Source organism: Aspergillus pseudodeflectus, assembly GCF_044049435.1.
Source record: "Aspergillus pseudodeflectus strain CBS 756.74 chromosome Unknown BJX68scaffold_14, whole genome shotgun sequence".
In the NCBI taxonomy this organism is placed as follows: domain Eukaryota; kingdom Fungi; phylum Ascomycota; class Eurotiomycetes; order Eurotiales; family Aspergillaceae; genus Aspergillus; species Aspergillus pseudodeflectus.
Genome location: NW_027263790.1, coordinates 87113 through 105988, shown reverse-complemented (window position 1 = coordinate 105988; position 18876 = coordinate 87113). Strand labels below are relative to the sequence as shown.

Sequence of the window (18876 nt, the reverse complement as noted above, 5' to 3'; positions counted from 1 at the left end):
CAGTGAGTAGGTAAGCAACGAAGGGCCTAAGTAAAAAGGGTGGAAGCCCTTGTCAGCGCCATAGAAGCTACTACTTACGGAGGAGAAGGAGCCGCGAGGCCCGTGACTGTACGTACGGATTCTTGAAGCTCGATAACAAAGTACGCTCTGCGGGGGCCGTGGAGCCATTCTGACGATAGGAAACGGGCTACACCCGGCGTCACCTAGGGTAGTTGGATCTGGACTCTGACGCTCAGGCTTCAGCTCGCCTTGTCTCATCCTTGGAGTCAAAAGTCCAGACCGTCCAGACCCATATGTCACTATCTACATCAAAGGTGGAATTGACAACTCCCAACAATCCTGAAAGCTCCAATCCGCTTAGAGCGACACGTTTATTCTGCCACCAGCGTCAAGAAGCTTTTTGAACGCCTTTGCCGGGAGCCACTGTTCAAGCGGTTTCTGCGCTAAGGTGGTATCGTTAAAAAAAGCTAGTTCAAGCCGGAGGAGTAATGTCTCTCCTGCCTTGGTCCAGCGCCAATCTGACTGTGAAGCCAGTGAAAGCAAGGACCAAGGGTAACCCCAAGGATGCTCCTTGGTGTCGATGTTGATCTTGATCTTATAGTGTAGGTGCCGTAGGCCCTTGGGCCACTTGTCGTATTCATCCGTGTCGAGCGGTCCAGTCGGCTTTGCCTCCAGCTGACTTTCGATTCTCCTAGTCACTTTGACCTTGCACCAGTGGAGGTGGCGGGACTGCGCCCAGTCAGCATACCCCTCGAGATCTCCTGGTACGTCGGGCTCGTCGTCTGCTATGGCCAGCGTGGGAAGCTCAGGCAGCTCTTCTGGGTCTGAGTCGTCGGGCTTTTTGGCTGGGCCCATCTTGACCTTCTTTGTCCATTTCTTGTTGGCCTCGGTGGCTTTTCGTTTCTTGAGCTCTGCCTGCTCAAGTTTGATCAACTTATCCAGGCCAGCTACTGTCTTCTCAATCATTTTGTCCGCCTTGGAAAGCGTTTCAACGAGATCAATCACAACCGGTTTCTTGAAGCGGCCGGATTTTAGGACCGAATCGTAAATAGGTCTGCAGTTAGGACCACTATGCCCCCACGTACCAAATGCGTTATAGTCCTCGAGTTTTGAGTAGCGGTCCTCCTGGCTTACCCAGTTTGTGTGTGCCCCATCGTCCCGTATGTTCTCCATGTCAACCCATTTCCGGTAGTCAGCCCACTCTTGGCAGTGAGTGGCACAAACCAGCTTTCGTCGTGTTTGTACAACTGGTCGGCCAAGTTGTAGTTGTGCATACGGGTATCACAGCGCCAATGGAGTAGCTGTATTGTGAATTGATCCGCAGCATCGAGTAGTGCTTCTTTGTGTGCTTTGGCTTGCTTGACCGCCGCTTTGGCAAGGTCAAGCTTCGTGATGTAGCCGTCGTACGGGATCCATTCATGTGGCTTGGGGTGCGTTCCCATGATATCCCGAACATCGACCCTTCACCGTCCGAACGGATGTGTTGTCGGACCGGAGTCCCCTCGGAGGCCCAAACGCCGTCCAGAAAGTCTTCACTGGTATCTAGCACGATTGGTCTGGGCACCATACCCTTGAGCATGCCAACCGCGGGTGCCTCAGCGTCTGGTTGTGACCAGGTTGGGAGTTCGGGTGCGGGAGGGATGGAAATATCAACCACTACTTCGCTGTCGACTCTAGGTTGGAACTTCGGTGGTGCGAACCTCAAGAGACTGGCATCCGCCCAATCAGCGCATTCAGCATTTCGTTTTTCTCTTTCTGCTTTTCTCTCTGCTGCTTTCCGCACCTTCGAATCCGCGGCTGATTCGGACCTCCTAGGGACGTTCGTACGGGGTCCAGCCAGGGTGTCGGCGGTGTTACTCGATAGTGTGGGGGCGGGGGCGGTTTGAGTCGTGTTGGCAGGAGCGGTCGATTCAGTTTCCACTGTTGTAAGCGTTGATTGCACTGTATTTGAAGCTGTTTGTGTGGGCGCTGTCTCTGGTGCTACAGGTGTCTCTGTATTTGCCGGGTTTGGCAGATAGTCTTCCAGCCAAATCAGCTCTCTGCCGCTGATCGGGTGGTAAACGACTTCGTCTCGTCCAAGTACCAGGCGATGGCCGTCCGGTGTAAGTCCAGCGTTGATCGGGCCACCCTCTTGGTAATTGCGGAATTGGCTGTTTGTGAGAAGGAGGCTATCCCAGACGCTTATCTGCGGCCGTTGCTGCCCTCTGTTGCGTCGACTCATGAAACGCGTCACCAGGGGGTTAAGGTGGGGGTAGGGATTAAGGTAAAGTTGAGAGGTGGTGAGCTCGGAGATGTGTGAGCTCAGAGAATTAAAATATGGTAGAGGCGAGGGTTGATAATATGAGTTGAGATGTGGGATGTGTTGGCAAGGTCAGGTTGGCTGGCAAGGTGAAAGGTGATGAGTTAAGGGGGTCGCCGAAGTGAGGTGGGGAGGTCGTAGGGGTGAGATGGAGGGTTGGTGACTTCAGGTGGTGGTGTTAGAGAAGTAATCTGAGTGAAGCTGTCCAATGTCGCTGAAGTGAGGGCATCCTGAAACTGCATTGTTATCATTTTGCTACGGCGCCTTAGGATCAGGCACACTCAGGGTTCTTAGTTTGGTCACTTCAGGGCGTTCACGTTCTGCTTCACTTTCATAGTCACTCCACTTCACTTCACTTCTTTTGTCACTTCCGCTGGTGGCTTTGGCTTTGGCTTTGGCGGTTGGCCTCTTCTTCACTTCGGGTTTGGTACTGGCTGAAATTACCGCCAGTCAAATAGAGCCGTTATTATGAAGTAGACCGTAGATTCAGGGTAATCATGGAGTAGAGTCGTCGTTTATAGGGCTTTATTCCAGTGATAATGGGGGAGTCTTTGGTTGGTGGTCCATTTTCTCCGTTGCACTGATGTCCAGTGTGGTGAACAGCGTTAAAAGCGTCGTCTCCTTTTCTTGTTGGAAGTGCGGCGTCCCTCACCCTTGCTGCGGCAGCATTTCTGACATGCCCTCCAGGTGGCGCGTTAAAGCATTGAAGTTTCGTACAACCCAGTTTTGAGAAACAAATGCGGCTTTAGCTCCAAGCTTGCGCGCGTTGTCCGGGTACCGGGCTGTGGTTGCAGGTTCCTAGAAGTCTGCTGATTGACTGCGTGTAGCTTATTTTGACGGGTCTTAAGGGTTCCTGTTAGTAATAATATGAGTTTGCAGTTTGTTACAAGGAAGTGGTGAATCTGCACGAGACACATACGGAGTCGAGTTGTGCCTCATACTCTAGTAAAGATATTAACCAGTCTTATTAATATCACGGCGGACAAGGTTTGCATTCCTCGCCCCCGCAACCTGCAAGCCATGTAGTATCATCTGCAGCCACCGCCGACCTGCCTGCTTGGACTCCAGGATGCTCCCGGCTATATTGCCCGTATAGTGTACTTTGTTGTCTAGCCTCAGGAATCCGTGCCTTCAGTCGCAACCCCTTCTCGGATCTCCTCCGTAGATAGTACTGTAGAAGAAGAATACGATGATAGATCAAATGTTATTCGACTAGAGCTACCCCGTATTTGGTAGACTGACAGTAAGAGATTCTTGTAAAGGTCAGAGAGGTCCGGGATCAATTGAAAGGTCTTGTGGGGGTTGTTGGTCGTCCATCGCTCCTTCCCCAACAGTACCCATTATGGCGCTCACAAGGGCTTCCACCTTTTGACTTAGGTCTTCGTTGCTTACCTCCCTTACTAACTCACTTACTAATTCTTTAACCTTTCATCAATAGTAGCAAGACCACTATTCGAAACTTTTAGGTGCGTCTCCAAGAGATTACTAGTAGTAAGGCTTATAGATGTCCACGGCTTGAAGCGCCGTTGAATGAATTGATATGCACTATCCTACTTTTATTGCAAATCCGCTAACAAAACCATTTTAGATACCCGAGATGTAACAAGTCTTAAGCAGATTGTACCATTTACCTAGAAGCTCAATTTGCGAGCTTCTGTTGCCGCGAGCGAACGGCCTGCGCAAGCGTCTCGAGTGTCGTCTCGGTATCTTCCCAGTTGATGCAAGCATCCGTGATACTGACACCGTATTTGAGGCCGGACTTGCCCTCAGGTGGGACCTTTTGGGTACCTATACCGTTAGGTTAGAAGTGCGGCAAACTCGGTTTGAAAAAGCACTCACCTTCATTGATATTGCTTTCAATCATCACTCCAGCTATGGCTTCCTCCCCTTCTGCTATCTGGGCGGCTAGAACTTCCGCAACCTTGGGCTGGTTCTTGTGGTTCTTCTGCGAGTTTCCGTGGCTGCAATCGACCATCAGGCGAGGAGTCAAGCCCTTGGCAATCAGCTTCTCCTTGGCCTCTTTGATGCTGGCGGCATCATAATTGGGACCCTTCTTGCCACCACGCAAAATGACAAAGCAATCAGGGTTTCCCACGGTGCCAACGATAGCGACAACACCGGGCTTTGTGACAGACAAGAAATGATGAGGATGTTGAACGGAACCGATAGCATCAACAGCCACGTCAAGCGAGCCGTCGGTACCGTTCTTGAAACCAACAGGGAAGGACAGACCGGAGGCCAGCTCCCGATGGACCTGCGATTCCGTTGTTCGTGCTCCAACCGCTCCGACGGAGAGACAATCTGCTAGGAACTGTGGCGAAATTGTATCCAGCATTTCACTAGCAATGGGCATACCCTTGTTTGTCAGATCAACGAAGAGCTGGCGCGAGATCCGCAAGCCCTTGTTGATGTTGAAGCTGTTGTCAATATCTGGGTCGTTGATGAGACCTTTCCAGCCGACAGTCGTTCTAGGCTTCTCAAGGTACGAGCGCATAACAATGAGAAGCTCGTCCTGGTATTTCTCCTTCATCTTCAATAATCGGTCGCAGTATTCTAGAGCCATCTCGGGATCGTGAATTGAACAGGGTCCGATGACGACTAGGAGACGGTGCTTCTTGTCTTTGCCATGAACGACAGCAATGGCTTCGTCACGTCCCTGGAGGACGGTTTGTCTTGATTTCTCGGTCAAGGCAATCTCATGTTGTAGGAGGTTGGGGGGTGTGAGAGGGTTGTAGCCGCGGACTATTGATGGTCAACAAAGAGCTCCATTGCGAGCCGCAATGGCAACAATTCCTGCAAGAGCTTACTTCTTGAATCTTCTAGATGAGTGGTATCCCCAACATTGGGGTTTTTCTGGAAGAACTGTGATTTTAAGTAAGCTGTTGTGCGTTGAAGAGCTGGAAAACTATTTGACTCACCGTCATAGTTTCGCGGGGTAGCCGTAGATCAGTAACTATGAGGGGAGAGCTGTGGAAATCGAGACGGGTGTGTGGGCTGGCCTGAGGAACGCTCCAGGGGTTGCAATTGGCGATGAAAGTCTGCAAGCTGGCTCTCTCCTACTTGCACAAAGGGTATCTTGCTTTCTGGGGTAAAAAAAAGTTTGAAGCTCAGTCCCTCAAAATCGAATACGGGCGGAGGTGGACAGGACTACCCGATACCGGGCGCACGTGATATCGGTGAGTCAGAGCAAATCAATTGGAAATTCTTCACACATTCGTTCCTGATTCGCTGCTTGCTTTGAAAGTACTGATGTACAAGCGTCCAGGGGTCCCTTTGCGCTCAACATTCCGGCCTGAATAGCTGAAATAGCAAGAAAACAAGAACATCGCGATATTACGTCGTACAAGCTTACAGAGTACTTCAACAACCCCATCATGGAACTTAGCCAGATCTCCTCGAGAAACGTACCCAATGGTCTTCATCAGCCGACAGCGTTCAGACCCCCTTCCCGAGGTCCTCTTGTAGACGAGGACCCGGACCCTGGCAAACTGCATATTTCTGCATAATGGATGCCTTCTCTTGCTGGCATAGCGCTATGCGTTTTGTTTGCGCTTCGATAACTCGGTTGATTGTGTTACGATATTCCTCTAGAACTTCGTTGACTGCTTTTCGTTCGGCTTCAATATAACGATATAATTGCTGGAGAGCTTCTTAGTCGGGTTAGAACGCGTGTTAGGGCCTTTGAGCTGGCTTACCTCGTCGGTGTTGACCAGCGTCCTTTCCACCTCCCTGTGAAGTTCCTGGAGTAATGTTTGCCTGTGAGATGTATCTGATGTCAGCCCAAACACCCGCTTCGAGTCCGGCGCAGCCATTCTTGAAAGCAATTCGCTAGCCGAGGAGCCTCGCAAATCCTCCCCCTGGCCGTCGTCTCCATCAGTCAGACGTTGTTCTTGCGGCATTTTTGACAACTCAATCCGACAGGGTACAGCAACCTTTGAGACACCCTCTCTGTCGAACGATGACTGCTTCTCTGTCCGAGACGTGCTCACTTGTGGCGCGCTGCTGACAGCACTGGGCTCTGCAACGGCCCTGGCAACCGTTTGTGTGGAGGACGGCGCTCGCTGCGGTGCAGTGAACTGTTCGCTTTTCCCCTGTGAGCGCCGAGGGCTTCCATTTTTATCGATGGTGATCTTGAAGTTTCGCTCGAGAGAAATACTGGCGTGGTTGTGGCCCCTTTGTTGCGTTGAGTGTAGAGGCTTGACAGGAGTCAGACAGCGATTCTCAGGTTCGTTGCCAGCGGATATAATGTCCGACGAATTTGCGTCTGAGAGACCAGGCATCTGGGGGCCTACGCTGGCATTCCCCGAAATCTCGTGGAAGGGAAAGGCTGTACGATTATCCTCTTTAGGCTGGGTTCGTGGTCTCGTTTGACAGAATTGGACGGTCGACTGCGTCGACTGCGGCTCAATAGATGAGGTTGTAATAAGAGACGAGATCTTCCTGGCTCTTTTCGGCTCATAACCCGTTCTCCCAAATATACCAGCTCTCTTTCTGAGGCTTGTCTTTGACGGGTCTCGATCAGTGCCAGTTTGCAGAGAACTGTTTTGCGTTCCAGCGAGTGATACAGTGGAACGTGGCTCGACCACAGTAGTGCCCTGCAGGCTCATACCTGCTTCTTGGGGGCTAGACGTGCCCTGCGTTCCATTGCTGCTGAACAATGAGCTGTACGTATGTGGTTCCTCTGGGATAAGGACATCCTCGGCATTATTCTCGATATTCTCCTTGTCCCGGTTCTCGTCGAAGTGCTCCGGGAGTATGCCACTTTCTTCAAGGACGGCAATTAGCTTCTCTCAACCGTTTGGCCACTGCTCTGTTGCTTGTCACTGTTAGATTTGGTATGGGCCGAGCTACTGAGAGTCCTATTTAGGTCGCACAAGGTCTCAAGCTGCGCCAAAGATCGAGATGCTTCAACAATCGAACCATTGGGGTAATCCTGTTTGCGGAGTGCAGAAGCACCAAAGGCCTTACGGCGCGTATGCTTAGGAAAATTGCGGGCATCGATGCTATCTTTGAGCTGGTCTGACATTTCCGGAAGGGGGCTACTGTCGCATTCATGGTCGTTTGCTGCAGCATTTCGTTGTGGAGCTTCCACAAAAACCTCCGGTTGCTGCCCATTCAGAGGCTTGTCATTCCCAGTGCTAGCCGTTGTCGGGGACAAAGTCTCAGCACGTTCTTTAGGGTTTGCTTTTCCTCTTCTTTTATTCCCCCCCTTGGACTGCCCCTTGGGCCTCGGAGCGGCTCTCTGGTTTGTGCATCCAGCGTTGTCGCGCTTCTTAGACTTTTTATGTAAAGTCAAGCCAGTGCGCCCCGGCAAAGGAGAAGGAACGGACGTCAGCTCCGTATCCACTTGATGCCCTTGTTCGCCAAAGCCCTCGCTTGTGTCGTGGTCTTCAGTATGACCCACCACGGTCTTGGACAGCGCTGTATACAGCTTTCCCTTAGGTCGATGCGTAGTGAATACTAGAGACTCTTGAGTGTTCGATCGCCCATATTTCGGTCCTGTACTTGCGGACACATCTGTTCTACTTTGAGAGGCCCTTGACCGAGTGTTGTGCGCGGGCCCGCTCACACTTGTCTGCCCTTCATTTGGTTTCGTCTCTTGCATATCGTTCACATCATTCTGGTGATTAGCCTTTGCTTGCCGTGTTCTAGGGTTCTTGGGAGGTACAATGAGCTCGCTAACTGCAGACTTTTTCGTCACTCCATCGCCCCGAGAAAGTCCAGGACTAATAGGTTGAGAGACACGCTGTTTCCTCGGCGATGAAAGTATGTAATCGGTGGGAGTTCGAGAGAGCTCTGTCAGAGGGCTCTGGGGGGAACTATCATGGCTTGTCTCTGACACGTGGTCTAGTTCATCAACGGGATTTGATGCCTCTTTGAGCGATGGGACAGCAGATGTGGCCTGGTCTGTCGTTGATCTGGCCGATGATGAGTAGGAAGACTGGGAGAACTTTCGATCGATCTGGTCGATATGGTCAAGGTCATCCAGAGGTATCACAAGGGATGATGATCTTCGGGGACGCTGTCGTTGGCTTAATACTCCCGTGGCCTCGAGGCCTCTCTTCAAATTCGTCAGGTCATTCTCAATCGCTATACCGAAACAGACAACTTGCAAGCGCCGCTTTTGGTTGTTTATCATCACTGAGTCCCGTGCATCAATGTGCAGAGATAGAAAAAGCTTCCCTCCTTCCTGGCCACCAGCTACAACGCATCGGCTGTTGGACACCTTTGTTGGTTGAAGTACCATGTAGGTAAAAACACGACCCTCCGCGTCCTTGTCGCAGTGTAGAAAGTCCAGTCGGCCCTCATCCAGCCCTAACAGGACGGAGCCTTGTGGAAGGCCGCTTTTATTTTCTCCATCCGATTCCAGTAAACAGTACATGGGCAGCGCCACTCTTTCCCCGCTTGACGGCTGTCTCTTGGCGCGTACGTAGGAGTAATGCTGTTTGATGGCGTTCTCTTCAAGTTGTAGGTCGTTCATTATCTTCGAGTATGAATTGTCCTGTCCCCACGGTCCCCAGGGTGAGGCGTTGCCTACCCTAGAGGAGTAAAGCCTTGCAAGTATAGCGCTTGCGAGAAAGGAGAGTACGGTGTCTGGACATTCTAGAGTGTTGATGATGGGCCTAAGGCGGTCACCATTAGCACACATCTCGACGTCCGGATAGTGAGAATGATACCTTGCTGAATCCTTGTTCGCCATTTCCCCGACTAATTGGCAATTCCCTTCGGAGTCGTAGAGTAGTTCCGCTAACGCTTTACCAGACTGCTTTTCGTGAGTGTGATTGTCATTCAATCGAGTTTCAAAACTTACTATCCTCCTAAGCTGAGCAGTAGATGATTCATTGGTGAATATCGTGTAAATCTTCAGGATTAGGCTTTTCTGGGCTAGCTGCAAGAGGTTGTCCAGTTGAGGAACGTTTATCTGAGAACTCATTGACGCAGTATCTAAGAGGCACTTTGGCTCGCCCTATGGAGCAGAGTTAGACAAGCAGTATCAGAATTCTGATAACAGACAGCGAACCACTAAGAGGGATAACCCCAGTTCGCAGCAATCATCTGTAGGTGATTTGAGCAAGTACTCAGCAAGGCTTCGTAGTGAGACTCTCTCCAAGGCATGGGTTATCTTATCTCTCTGTTGGTGCACAACGGAGAGAAGCCCGTTTAAACTGGAAACGCTCGGGGATTCTGTCAAAAGGGCCTTGAGCAGCTGGGTCGAAAAGACAAACAGCGTATGGTCAGTGTTCAAGCTAAAGCAATGAGGTTTCTTGAGAGGCTTTGGGGGGGCTCTGGTTTCCCCGATTGCATTTGCGAGGCGTAAGGAGAGCTCTGCTATGCAATCTGACGCATGGCCTCCTCGAGCTGTTTCTGAACGCGAGGATGACATTGTGTGTTAATGGGAATAGTGCTCATAGATTCATGGGGAAAACATGCATGTTGAGGGAAAGATCTCAACCATGCTCAGCATCCTGTTGCAAAGTAGAGAACACGCTGCCATCATGTGATAGTAATACCCTCAGATTCAGGCACCCAACTGACGCCCATTCAGAATTCACTTATCAATTACCGCACCTTCTTCTCCTGAAGAGAAAAAAAAAAAGCAGTTAAGGTGAGGCTAGTAATGCCTTTTTGAGGATAAGCTAAGATGAGCTCCGACGTATGTTTGTTCTTCGAGCCAAAGCCTAAGAAGAAGCCATCTGGATGTATGCTTCTAGGTAAGACTTGAAAATCTGGGGTGAGTGAGGGTCTGGTATTTGCTTGCCAAATTTATGCCCTTACTCGAGATCGCGCTATCCAAGGATGACCCCTTGGGCTGGCGGGATCGCGCCATAGCAAACCTGTGGGGGATCGAGCGCTGTGATTGGCATTTTCGATCAGGAACAGCCAGTCCCCACAAGATCAGATCTGCTGCATATTCCGCAGTAGATATTCTTCTACCATAGGTTGTTCTCGACCAGACAGGACACTCGCGCATATTTTACATCGATGTACTGTCTCAATCTGCCAGTGTCATGCCTTCTCCACAAGAACTTCAGCCTAGTCCGCCCGCGGTTAGCTTCGCTCGGTCACCAATTGCTCCGACACCCGTGTTGTTCCATCCCCCGACTTCAGGCAAACCAGTGACGTTGGCGCTTGATTTCTAAGGTACCGTTGAATAATGGATCTGGATTGGTTCCGTGCCAGTCCGTATACGGGTGAACATGCTAGCCCGTCCAGAGTATATCAGAGGCCCCATCCCTTGATGGCTTCCTGCTCCGTTTGTCTTCCATAAGTCCCGGCTCCCACCTGATCACAGCCAAAATGCACAGAGCCCAATCTGAGGACTCATGGCCGGAGGAGGTCCTCGAGGCCCCTACGATGTCAATGTCCCAGTCATTTACCCTCGAGCAGCTAAGAGAAGATCTTATCCCGCCCAGTTACAGCGATTTCTCGACCGCCCGCGAGCTCCCACAGACGACGCCTAGCCGGCAACGAGCCTCTATTTCAACGCAATCCCTCGATCAAGATGAATATCTCCCAGGGAAGCTATCCCACGTCTCTCAAGAGGAACTCCCTGAGAAGACCGTCCTATACTTAGCCTACGGCTCGAATCTCGCTTCAAAGACATTCCTAGGCATGCGCGGCATCAAGCCGCTCTCACAAATCAGCGTCCTCGTTCCAGAACTTCGATTGACTTTTGACCTTCCGGGATTACCGTACATGGAACCTTGCTTCGCAGGAACACACTTTCGGAAACCCCATGCAACAGAAGCCGACCATACTTTTGACGATCCCTCAATATCAGAAAAAGACGCCCTCCTCGATGGTCAACACCAAAAATGTGATCAAGGCCGCTACAAGGGCCCTCTCATTGGCGTTGTCTACGAAGTAACACTATCTGACTATGCCAAAATAATAGCCACAGAAGGCGGCGGCCGTGGCTACAAGGACATAGTCGTGACTTGTTACCCATTTCCCAGCTCCTATGATCCGCACGACCCGGTTCCTGAGCGCCCAGAAACTCAGCCGATGAAGGCCCATACCCTACTCTCTCCGGCGGGAATGGAAGAGCTCAGACAGCTCCAAACAGGATCCGATCCTCATGTGCGGCCAAACCCGCGCCACGCCCAGCCATCAGCTCGTTACCTGAATTTGATCACCACTGGCGCAGAAGAACATAACCTCCCCCTGGTATATCGGGAGTATCTTTCTCAGATCCAACCATATCGCATTACGTCGTTGCGGCAAAAGGTCGGCAAGGGAGTGTTTGTCGCCATCTGGGGGCCTATGCTGCTACTCACGCTTGCGCTCTCGCGAATATTTGCCGGTCCGGATGGACGCAGTCCTGGGTGGGTCGTATGGTTTGCAGATTCAGTGTTGAGCTCGATGTGGTGGTGTTATGACCATGTAATGAGACCTCTATTTGGCGATGGCGAAAGGACGATAGAGCGCTTGGGTAGCTGATGATTCGGCGAGGCATGCGATGCTAACACTATCACCTTTCAAGGTAGCACCAATTGTAGATAGTTGAGTGGTGATAAATATAATACACTCTAGCTTATACCTCATAACTATCCCTGTTCTAGGACACCCGCTATCAGAGTACGTGCCGAGCAAATATCACTAAATCAAACACACAACAAAAAAAACAAAGGAAATAGTGACATTGATCTTCACACAAAGTTTTAGACGGAAAATGAATATCTAGGGTACAGATACAGGTGTCCTGAAAAAACATCTAACAAAACATGGAGTGGGCCATCGCATCCAGAGAAGACCGAGTGAAAGATTCGGGTAAACGACATGGGCTAACGAGAAGATTGAAGGTTCGAATTAATCACGGCTCGCTATTCGTCGCCAGATCCTTCACTTTTCATACTTTATACAGTCCGTTTGCAACCTCTCTAGCGCCGGGAAACGGGAGGGCCGTACACGATCTTTCGTGTCTTGATCGGAGCCCACTTGTAGCGCTTGACCCAGACGCTGAGGGCGAAGAGACCAGTGAGGAGCGTGATGGCCTTGAATCCCATCTTCTTGCGGTCGTCCATCTCAGGCTCGGCGGCCCAGTTGAGGAACTCGACAACGTCCTTTGCCATCTGGGAGGTGGTAGCCGGGGTGCCATCCTCGTACTCGACGACACCATCGAAAAGAACACGGGCCATAGCAATGGCTACACACAGTTAGTCAAGGGCTAATTGCAACACTAAATGTAGAAGCGTACCGGTTCCGGGGAAGTAGGGGTTGAAGTTCATGCCCTCCTGGACGGTGGCACCAGCTGGGGGCTCATCGGGGTAGCCAGTCAGCAGAGAGAAGATGTAGTTGCAGCCACCGTGACGGCCCTTGACGATCAAGCTGAGATCCGGGGGCAGAGCACCACCGTTGGCGAAACGAGCAGCCTCCTCGTTGGGGTAGGGAGCGGGGATGTAATCCGAGAGCTTTCCGGGGCGCTTCTCGATCTCGCCCTGGTCGTTGGGCTCGGTATCGTACTCGTTCTCTTCGGCGAAGGCCTTCATCTCATCAACGGTGTGTGTGACACCGACGAATGAGCGCCAAGGGACACGGGTCAGGGAGTGGCAGCTGGCGCAAACTTCGCGGTAGACCTGGAAACCACGGCGGAGACTGGAGAAGAAATTCGTAAGTTACGCTGTCTCCAGTTGTTAGGGTGAGGGCTGCAGAGATAGACTCACGCCTGGTGATCGAAGGTCTTGTTCCACTTGGCGTGCTCCCAAGGGTACTGAGTAGCGTGCAACCTGGAATATCATATATCAGCTTTTTCGTCATCTTTTGGACCCCAGGTTGTGGTTCGGTCGGGGGAGCGGAAACAGCCGAGATCAGAAGCCATTCCATAGGACAGTTTGTTGACTCACCCCTCCTCAGCAGGTGTCATCGCAAAAGCTTCCTGTCCATAGAGATACGTAGCCGAACCGAGGGCGATGGCGGTAGCGACGGACGCAGTGACTGTGAGGTGGAAGGGGGAGCTGGCGGATTCGGGACCGGCAGCCGAGGAAGACGCACGCTGGGCAGAGTGTCAGTGATCGATCATCGTAGGCATATCTAGGACATGTTGTAGAGCGATTGTCCTCGTCCATTGAGGCCAATGGAGCCGGAGGCCGGGGTGGTGCGTACCGAGGAGGTCTTGTTCAAAGACTGACGTGCGACACCCCGGAAGGGCACGCCGCGCAGGACAGTACGTGCCAGCATACTGAAGATATGAAGGACCCTTCCGATCAACAGATAAACTGGAAGGTACGATAGCCGGTGACGGGGAGGGGGGAGGGGGAGAGGGGAGGCCGGATGAGCGCACAGGAGATTGCTTTGGAGTGAAGTCGACGAGGTTGTCCAACGGTCAAGGTTTCTCGGTGGTTTCCAATCAGGTTCGTTCTGTTGGCCGCTGGCGGTTGTGGCGCTAGCCGTCTTCGGTGAAAAACTCGCGACTTATCGGAATAACAGATTTCGAGCTGAAGCCGCAGCAATTGCATGGCACCATCGTCTTTTAACTACCTCTTCTACTCCGTATTGTCAATCCACCAAATTAGAGATCAGGTTGTTAAGTCTAAATTATCAATGGCACCTAATGGAGATGCTTCCATGTCTGTTCTAGGGGTAAACTCGATATCGAGCTCGACAGTGTCCTCGCTTCGGCTAGATCCCGAATCATCCCCGTGCATACTGCATCGGCGACAGTTGAACTATGTCAACAGCTCGGTAATCATCACTAGGGCCTTTCTATGGCATATCATGGATAGCAAGGAATAGTCTCTACTGTAAACTGTGTGTCCGGTTGGTACTAATTCTGCCAATGTATCCGATGCTTACTGCCTACCACGACAGTCGGATTATATAAATCATCTCCAGAGACAACTCAACATTGGCATCTGGAGAGGCTCTAAAACTTGATTGGCCTACCAGTGACGGTGCTGATAGGGGCTGCTTTCTCCATTGAAAGAAATTGCATGCTCAAGTATATTCCGACGAGATAAAGGTACATAGATACCCTGGAGCATCTTGACTTGGGGTCGGGAAGGGAAAACGCCCCGCCGATCCAGCCGTACTTCTCCCCAGGCCAACAAGAGCTCCAACCGTGGTCAATACATCGAGGTCCGAAAGCTGGACCTCCAGCAACACCAGATTGGAAGATGCGATTACTCCTTATATAAATCACGTTACGGTTGCTCGATGCTTCAACTCTGGTCTTTCCCAGCAATCGCCCCCACGTCTCCGGAAGCGTAACACACGTTATTGAATCAGACGCGAAGCTCAGCCACACACCTGGACCCTGACGATCCCGGACGACACCGAGAGAGCTATACTTTTGGCTGTCCTCCAAATGCAGGATACGAGAAAACAGCATGTCTACAGCGAGGAATGGGCCAGGCAAAGGCGTGAAGCCTCGCCGCGATGTACTGGCATCGCTCAAAATGGCCTCTATGGAGGAGATCTCCAGGGCCTCCCTCCCCGCTGGTAAGGTTCTGGAAAGAACAAAAGTGGCTCTGACATATCTGACTGGGAATAGAAATAATGTCTGTTATTCTTGATCACCTTCCTCCGGTCGACCTTATCCGAGCCGCCCGGGCGTCCAAACTTTTGCGCGAAATGGCATACGATGATTCAAGATGGGTCCAAAAACTCAAAAGGATAGGCTGCTGGGACGAAGCGGATGCTCGCAGACGTGCAGAGGAGAGACTAGGAACAATTGCCAACAGGGAAAGTGTTGAAATCCAACAGTCGGCGACACCGGAGCCGGAGCCGAGCCAGCCTGCCATCGAAGTGACAACGGTCTCGGACGGTTTCGACAAGATTAACATATCGACCACGACGGCGGAGAATATCGGTGACTTGGATGTTGATCCAGTTTTGGGAGCGCTAAAACTGGCCAAGTCTATACGAGGAGAAGCCCGACAGGAGTATGGAAGGATACATGCGGCGTTGGCACCGTTCTACGACGACATTACCACACTCCGAGCCTCTCCGGACAACTTGGTGTTCAAAAAGTACACGGACCCTCAACAACAGGCACAGATATTGCACCAGCTGCAAGCCTTTGCCAAGTGCGACATGACAGAGGGTTGGGAGAACCGGCATGAACACCTGCGGAGCGCTGTATCAATATTTGAAACGGCTGCGTTAAAGGAGTTCAGACACGGATATGAAACGGATGATATTGACGATCGGATGAAGAAATATGCCCATGTCTTATATACGCTTAATGGCGGAGGCTCTGCCGTTGAGCTGTTTATTCACCATAACCATATCATCACGAAAAAGTCGGAGCTCGGAAGACTAAATGACTGCATTGACGCCTCAACTCAGAAGGTGAAGCTTCACCAGACGCAAGTATTCTTCACCCGGTTTAGTGTGGCCTTCAACGAAGAGGTCTCTGTTATCAACCGCGCCTTTCCACCAGCGTTACAAGTGGCCTCACCGTTTATTGAAAAGGTGGGCCATGATGTGCTTTACCCATTTCTGACTGCCATATTTGATGAACTGCATCGCTCAAATCTGGAGTCGTACCTCACGGCAGTCTCAGGTACATTCGCGCAATGCTTGAATCTTAGTGATGTTCTTTTGCCCATTCAGAACTCGCTGGACATCTTCAAAGAGTGCTTGTATCAGGCCATCACTCAAGTGTATGAGCCACATATGGATTTATATCTCGCGGAAGAGTTGGACTTCTTCCGGAAGGGTTCAGAAGCTGCTGTTGGGGAATGGGATAGGGCCCTTTCGGAGCAGGCTGCCTCGACGGAATCATTCCTCATGTCAAATGTTAATAGACAGGCGGACAAGCGCGACTTCCTAACCTCCTTCAAGAAAGTGATTATGGCGCCCGTCAACATTCTACCAGGGTTCTCGAAATCAAGCGAACAGAAAGCGGACCGTGACTCTGTTAGCGGCGACTCGGTCTTGTCACCGAAAACCAACAGATTCTCGACGATGTCCTCGCCCGGGACCCCTCCAGTGGCGGAAGCGCCCACGACTGAGCTGGCTGCAAAGGCGGCGGTCATGAAATCGAAAATGGAGGGTATTCGATCCCTGTTCAGTATTGAGGTCGCATTAGGGCTGGTCCATGCGGCTAAATCCAGCCTGGAACGCGCCGCACAATTCGTGAAGATTGGTGGTGAGACAGGCGTAGCTGTCAAACAACAGTGCGAAGCAATCTTCGTTACGTTGCTCCGCATCCTTGGCCATCGCCATCTTATCCTGGGATTTGACAAGGCGGTTGACCACCTCTCCAACTACCGACCACGCGAGCAAGGTGATCGTGATCAGTCCGGTGTTGAGCCCTTGGTAACATTCCTCGAGCTCGTGAATGTCGGAGATCTCATCCTCCAAATGATTGACGTTTTCTACGAGCAGGAACTGATCGGATCTAAGCTCACTGACCGGAATGACTTTTTAGATCCCGCGGTGAAGGAGAAAAAGAAATTCGAGCAGAATCTGGACGAACGGGTCGCCGCAGGGCTGAACAAGGGAATTGATGTGCTAATGGAGGAAGTGGACTACATCCTGGCAACAAGGCAGCTGGCGACCGATTTCAATCCTGGCGTTTCTACCGACCCTTACCGAAAGACCATGGATGTAGATATCACAGAAGCGGCAGCAGCCGTCGTGGATGTGGTCTCATCACATACAGGGATGCTCGTAGGAAGTACAGACAAGAGCACCTTGGACGTCTTCAACCAGGAGGTTGGATTGCGACTCTTCACAGCCCTCTGCAAGCACCTCAAACGTCAGAGGATCAGCACCGAGGGCTCTCTGAAGCTGATCAGGTACGATCCCTCCACTCTCCTCAGTCTGGCATTGCTAATAAGACCAGTGACATGAACCACTACTTTAAATTCGTCCAAACGCTTAAAAACAATGAGCTCCTGATTTACTTCAAGGCCTTTCGAGAACTCGCGCAAATATACCTCATCGACGCCTCAGATGCAAAAGAGCTGGCAGCACTCATTGCTGACGCCAGCCGGTTCTCCGGCATATGGCGAGTAGAAGAAGTCTACGAGTTTGCTGAACGGCGCGCAGATTGGTTCCAGGTTAAGCGAGATGTTGAACGCGCTATGTATGGAATTGGGTGTAATGTTATGTAGATGTTAGCGGAGAGCTGTGATGTATATACAATATACCCTTGAAATTCTGAGAGAATATTAGATTTCGTTATCTCCATGATTTCAACAATTACATGTGCCACTGCATACAACAAGTATTTCCTAGCAGGAGCAACTTATGCACGGATGTGCTTATACCTTAAAAAGCCCTTTGGAGAGATGAACTATCAACGCAACTTCATAGTGTCTTCTACGGCCTAGATCAGACTTCGTGGATGTCTAAAGCTTTAGCTAAATTTAGAACGGACATCACTGAGGGTAGGGCGGCGCCTACTGCAACACCCCAAAGAAGCACCCACATCCATACAACAAAGCGCCTTTATGTTTCTCTGCAGGACTCCAAAACAAGCCATGTTTTGGATGATGCCAATGTCCGCGTTCTTTCAGGCTGGGATTGTCTTCGGACAAAGTCCATTGGTTCTTGGTGTTATCTATCCATCGCAAACACCTCACAAGGTAGATATAGCAAATGTTCGCCATCCAGAATGCTCTGGAGAACTGACTTTTTCAACATGACGCATTACTAGGTCTTTCTTTTTCACTATTACCTCTGAACTGATTTCATAAACTGACACTAAACGTACAGCCTAGAAGGCTGCACTACACATTTCCAATTCAGACCCTCATAATGCGGCTTCTCCTACCATCAACATCGACATCGCCATTAGCACTTATTTTACTCATCCTCTCCTCGATTTTGAGACCTATATCAGCCAATGAGGTAGTAACAATCACCATAACTGCAGTCCAAACGGCTACAGCTACCGCAACCGCAACAACGTCTCCCGAAATCCCGCAAGATCCCTCATATACCTCCTCATCACTTTTTAAATCCTCAGTCCTCTCAACTACAAACCATTACCGCGCACAGCACAACGCTTCGGCGCTCACATGGAACGATACACTAGCGGATTATGCGAAGCACTGGGCGGAAGGTTGTATTTGGGAGCATTCTGTATGCAATCCCCTTCCTGAGTATCCCCAGGCTTACTACTGTATCGGGATATTGGCTAACCGGATGATAATCACCACAGCACGGCCCCTACGGTGAAAACCTCGCATACGGCTACAGCAACGCCACGAGCGCCGTGCAAGTATGGGGCGACGAAAGGGAAATGTATGATTTTGACAAGCCGACGGGGTTCACGAAGGGGACGGGACATTTTACGCAGCTTGTCTGGAGGGGGACGACGCAAGTTGGGTGTGCGGCTGTTGATTGTGGCTTGAGTGATCCTGATGATGATGAGGAGGAGGAGGAGCAAGGAGTCCAGAGGGCGCAGGGGTGGTATCTTGTATGTGAATATGCGCCTTCGGGAAATGTGGTTGGGGTTCGGGGAGATGGGAAGGAGTATTATCGGCTGAATGTGCTCGCGGCGGTGGATGATGATTATGGGGAGGATAATGGGAGTGGGGATGAGGTCGAGGGTGAGGCTGACCATGAGGGGCAGGTGTGGATAGAGATTGAGCCGGGGGTTTGGTTATGGAGACTGGGAGATA

The 18876-nt window shown here is 51.1% G+C and overlaps 8 protein-coding genes across 8 annotated transcripts; 3 read left to right on the top strand and 5 right to left on the bottom strand.

Annotated features, from left to right (window-relative positions):
• Nucleotides 1-41: 41 nt before the first annotated feature.
• Nucleotides 42-1099, bottom strand: BJX68DRAFT_233749 (uncharacterized protein). The gene has a single exon (XM_071039658.1). The coding sequence runs from the start codon at nt 964-966 to the stop codon at nt 358-360; it is 609 nt and encodes a 202-aa protein (XP_070900645.1). The 5' UTR covers nt 967-1099; the 3' UTR covers nt 42-357.
• A 2594-nt stretch (nt 1100-3693) lies between these two features.
• Nucleotides 3694-5351, bottom strand: BJX68DRAFT_48751 (3-deoxy-7-phosphoheptulonate synthase). The gene is made up of 4 exons (XM_071049257.1): nt 5218-5351; nt 5107-5161; nt 4139-5041; nt 3694-4087 (listed from the first exon to the last, which is right to left on the bottom strand). The coding sequence occupies exons 1-4, from the start codon at nt 5221-5223 to the stop codon at nt 3939-3941; spliced, it is 1113 nt and encodes a 370-aa protein (XP_070900644.1). The 5' UTR covers nt 5224-5351; the 3' UTR covers nt 3694-3938.
• Nucleotides 5352-5448: 97 nt separating this feature from the next.
• Nucleotides 5449-6992, bottom strand: BJX68DRAFT_48799 (uncharacterized protein). Its single transcript, XM_071049258.1, has 2 exons — nt 5995-6992; nt 5449-5938 (listed from the first exon to the last, which is right to left on the bottom strand). The coding sequence occupies exons 1-2, from the start codon at nt 6904-6906 to the stop codon at nt 5735-5737; spliced, it is 1116 nt and encodes a 371-aa protein (XP_070900643.1). The 5' UTR covers nt 6907-6992; the 3' UTR covers nt 5449-5734.
• On the bottom strand, nt 6993-9740 carry BJX68DRAFT_48803 (uncharacterized protein). The gene is made up of 4 exons (XM_071049259.1): nt 9321-9740; nt 9111-9266; nt 8977-9062; nt 6993-8922 (listed from the first exon to the last, which is right to left on the bottom strand). Exons 1-4 carry the CDS (start codon nt 9681-9683, stop codon nt 7080-7082), a joined length of 2448 nt encoding a protein of 815 aa, XP_070900642.1. The 5' UTR covers nt 9684-9740; the 3' UTR covers nt 6993-7079.
• A 635-nt stretch (nt 9741-10375) lies between these two features.
• On the top strand, nt 10376-11960 carry BJX68DRAFT_48712 (uncharacterized protein). Its single transcript, XM_071049256.1, has one exon. The coding sequence runs from the start codon at nt 10598-10600 to the stop codon at nt 11738-11740; it is 1143 nt and encodes a 380-aa protein (XP_070900641.1). The 5' UTR covers nt 10376-10597; the 3' UTR covers nt 11741-11960.
• Nucleotides 11812-13603, bottom strand: BJX68DRAFT_233730 (ubiquinol--cytochrome-c reductase catalytic subunit CYT1). Its single transcript, XM_071039657.1, has 5 exons — nt 13403-13603; nt 13144-13292; nt 12964-13026; nt 12498-12895; nt 11812-12446 (listed from the first exon to the last, which is right to left on the bottom strand). Exons 1-5 carry the CDS (start codon nt 13475-13477, stop codon nt 12181-12183), a joined length of 951 nt encoding a protein of 316 aa, XP_070900640.1. The 5' UTR covers nt 13478-13603; the 3' UTR covers nt 11812-12180.
• An 810-nt stretch (nt 13604-14413) lies between these two features.
• BJX68DRAFT_48700 (exocyst complex component Sec10 family protein) lies at nt 14414-17440 on the top strand. The gene is made up of 2 exons (XM_071049255.1): nt 14414-17043; nt 17091-17440. Exons 1-2 carry the CDS (start codon nt 14795-14797, stop codon nt 17359-17361), a joined length of 2520 nt encoding a protein of 839 aa, XP_070900639.1. The 5' UTR covers nt 14414-14794; the 3' UTR covers nt 17362-17440.
• Nucleotides 17441-17665: 225 nt separating this feature from the next.
• On the top strand, nt 17666-18772 carry BJX68DRAFT_233721 (putative extracellular SCP domain protein Pry1). The gene has a single exon (XM_071039656.1). The coding sequence runs from the start codon at nt 18008-18010 to the stop codon at nt 18428-18430; it is 423 nt and encodes a 140-aa protein (XP_070900638.1). The 5' UTR covers nt 17666-18007; the 3' UTR covers nt 18431-18772.
• Nucleotides 18773-18876: the final 104 nt, after the last annotated feature.

Excerpts from the sequence above, each read along its gene's own strand:
- BJX68DRAFT_233730 (XM_071039657.1), bottom strand. The coding sequence starts at position 13,477 with ATGCTGGCACGTACTGTCCTGCGCGGCGTGCCCTTCCGGGGTGTCGCA. Across the intron at positions 13,027-13,143 it reads ATGACACCTGCTGAGGAGGG|GTTGCACGCTACTCAGTACC; the intron begins GTGAGTCAACAA and ends ATGATATTCCAG. Across the intron at positions 12,447-12,497 it reads CCCCTACTTCCCCGGAACCG|CCATTGCTATGGCCCGTGTT; the intron begins GTACGCTTCTAC and ends AACTGTGTGTAG.
- BJX68DRAFT_48712 (XM_071049256.1), top strand. The coding sequence starts at position 10,598 with ATGCACAGAGCCCAATCTGAGGACTCATGGCCGGAGGAGGTCCTCGAG.
- BJX68DRAFT_233749 (XM_071039658.1), bottom strand. The coding sequence starts at position 966 with ATGATTGAGAAGACAGTAGCTGGCCTGGATAAGTTGATCAAACTTGAG.
- BJX68DRAFT_48700 (XM_071049255.1), top strand. The coding sequence starts at position 14,795 with ATGTCTGTTATTCTTGATCACCTTCCTCCGGTCGACCTTATCCGAGCC. Across the intron at positions 17,044-17,090 it reads GGCTCTCTGAAGCTGATCAG|TGACATGAACCACTACTTTA; the intron begins GTACGATCCCTC and ends TAATAAGACCAG.
- BJX68DRAFT_233721 (XM_071039656.1), top strand. The coding sequence starts at position 18,008 with ATGCGGCTTCTCCTACCATCAACATCGACATCGCCATTAGCACTTATT.
- BJX68DRAFT_48803 (XM_071049259.1), bottom strand. The coding sequence starts at position 9,683 with ATGTCATCCTCGCGTTCAGAAACAGCTCGAGGAGGCCATGCGTCAGAT. Across the intron at positions 9,267-9,320 it reads TGGGGTTATCCCTCTTAGTG|GGCGAGCCAAAGTGCCTCTT; the intron begins GTTCGCTGTCTG and ends TCTGCTCCATAG. Across the intron at positions 8,923-8,976 it reads GCGAACAAGGATTCAGCAAG|GCCCATCATCAACACTCTAG; the intron begins GTATCATTCTCA and ends TGACCGCCTTAG.
- BJX68DRAFT_48799 (XM_071049258.1), bottom strand. The coding sequence starts at position 6,906 with ATGAGCCTGCAGGGCACTACTGTGGTCGAGCCACGTTCCACTGTATCA. Across the intron at positions 5,939-5,994 it reads CGCTGGTCAACACCGACGAG|CAATTATATCGTTATATTGA; the intron begins GTAAGCCAGCTC and ends GAAGCTCTCCAG.
- BJX68DRAFT_48751 (XM_071049257.1), bottom strand. Across the intron at positions 5,042-5,106 it reads TCATCTAGAAGATTCAAGAA|TCCGCGGCTACAACCCTCTC; the intron begins GTAAGCTCTTGC and ends GACCATCAATAG. Across the intron at positions 4,088-4,138 it reads TGAAAGCAATATCAATGAAG|GTACCCAAAAGGTCCCACCT; the intron begins GTGAGTGCTTTT and ends CTAACGGTATAG.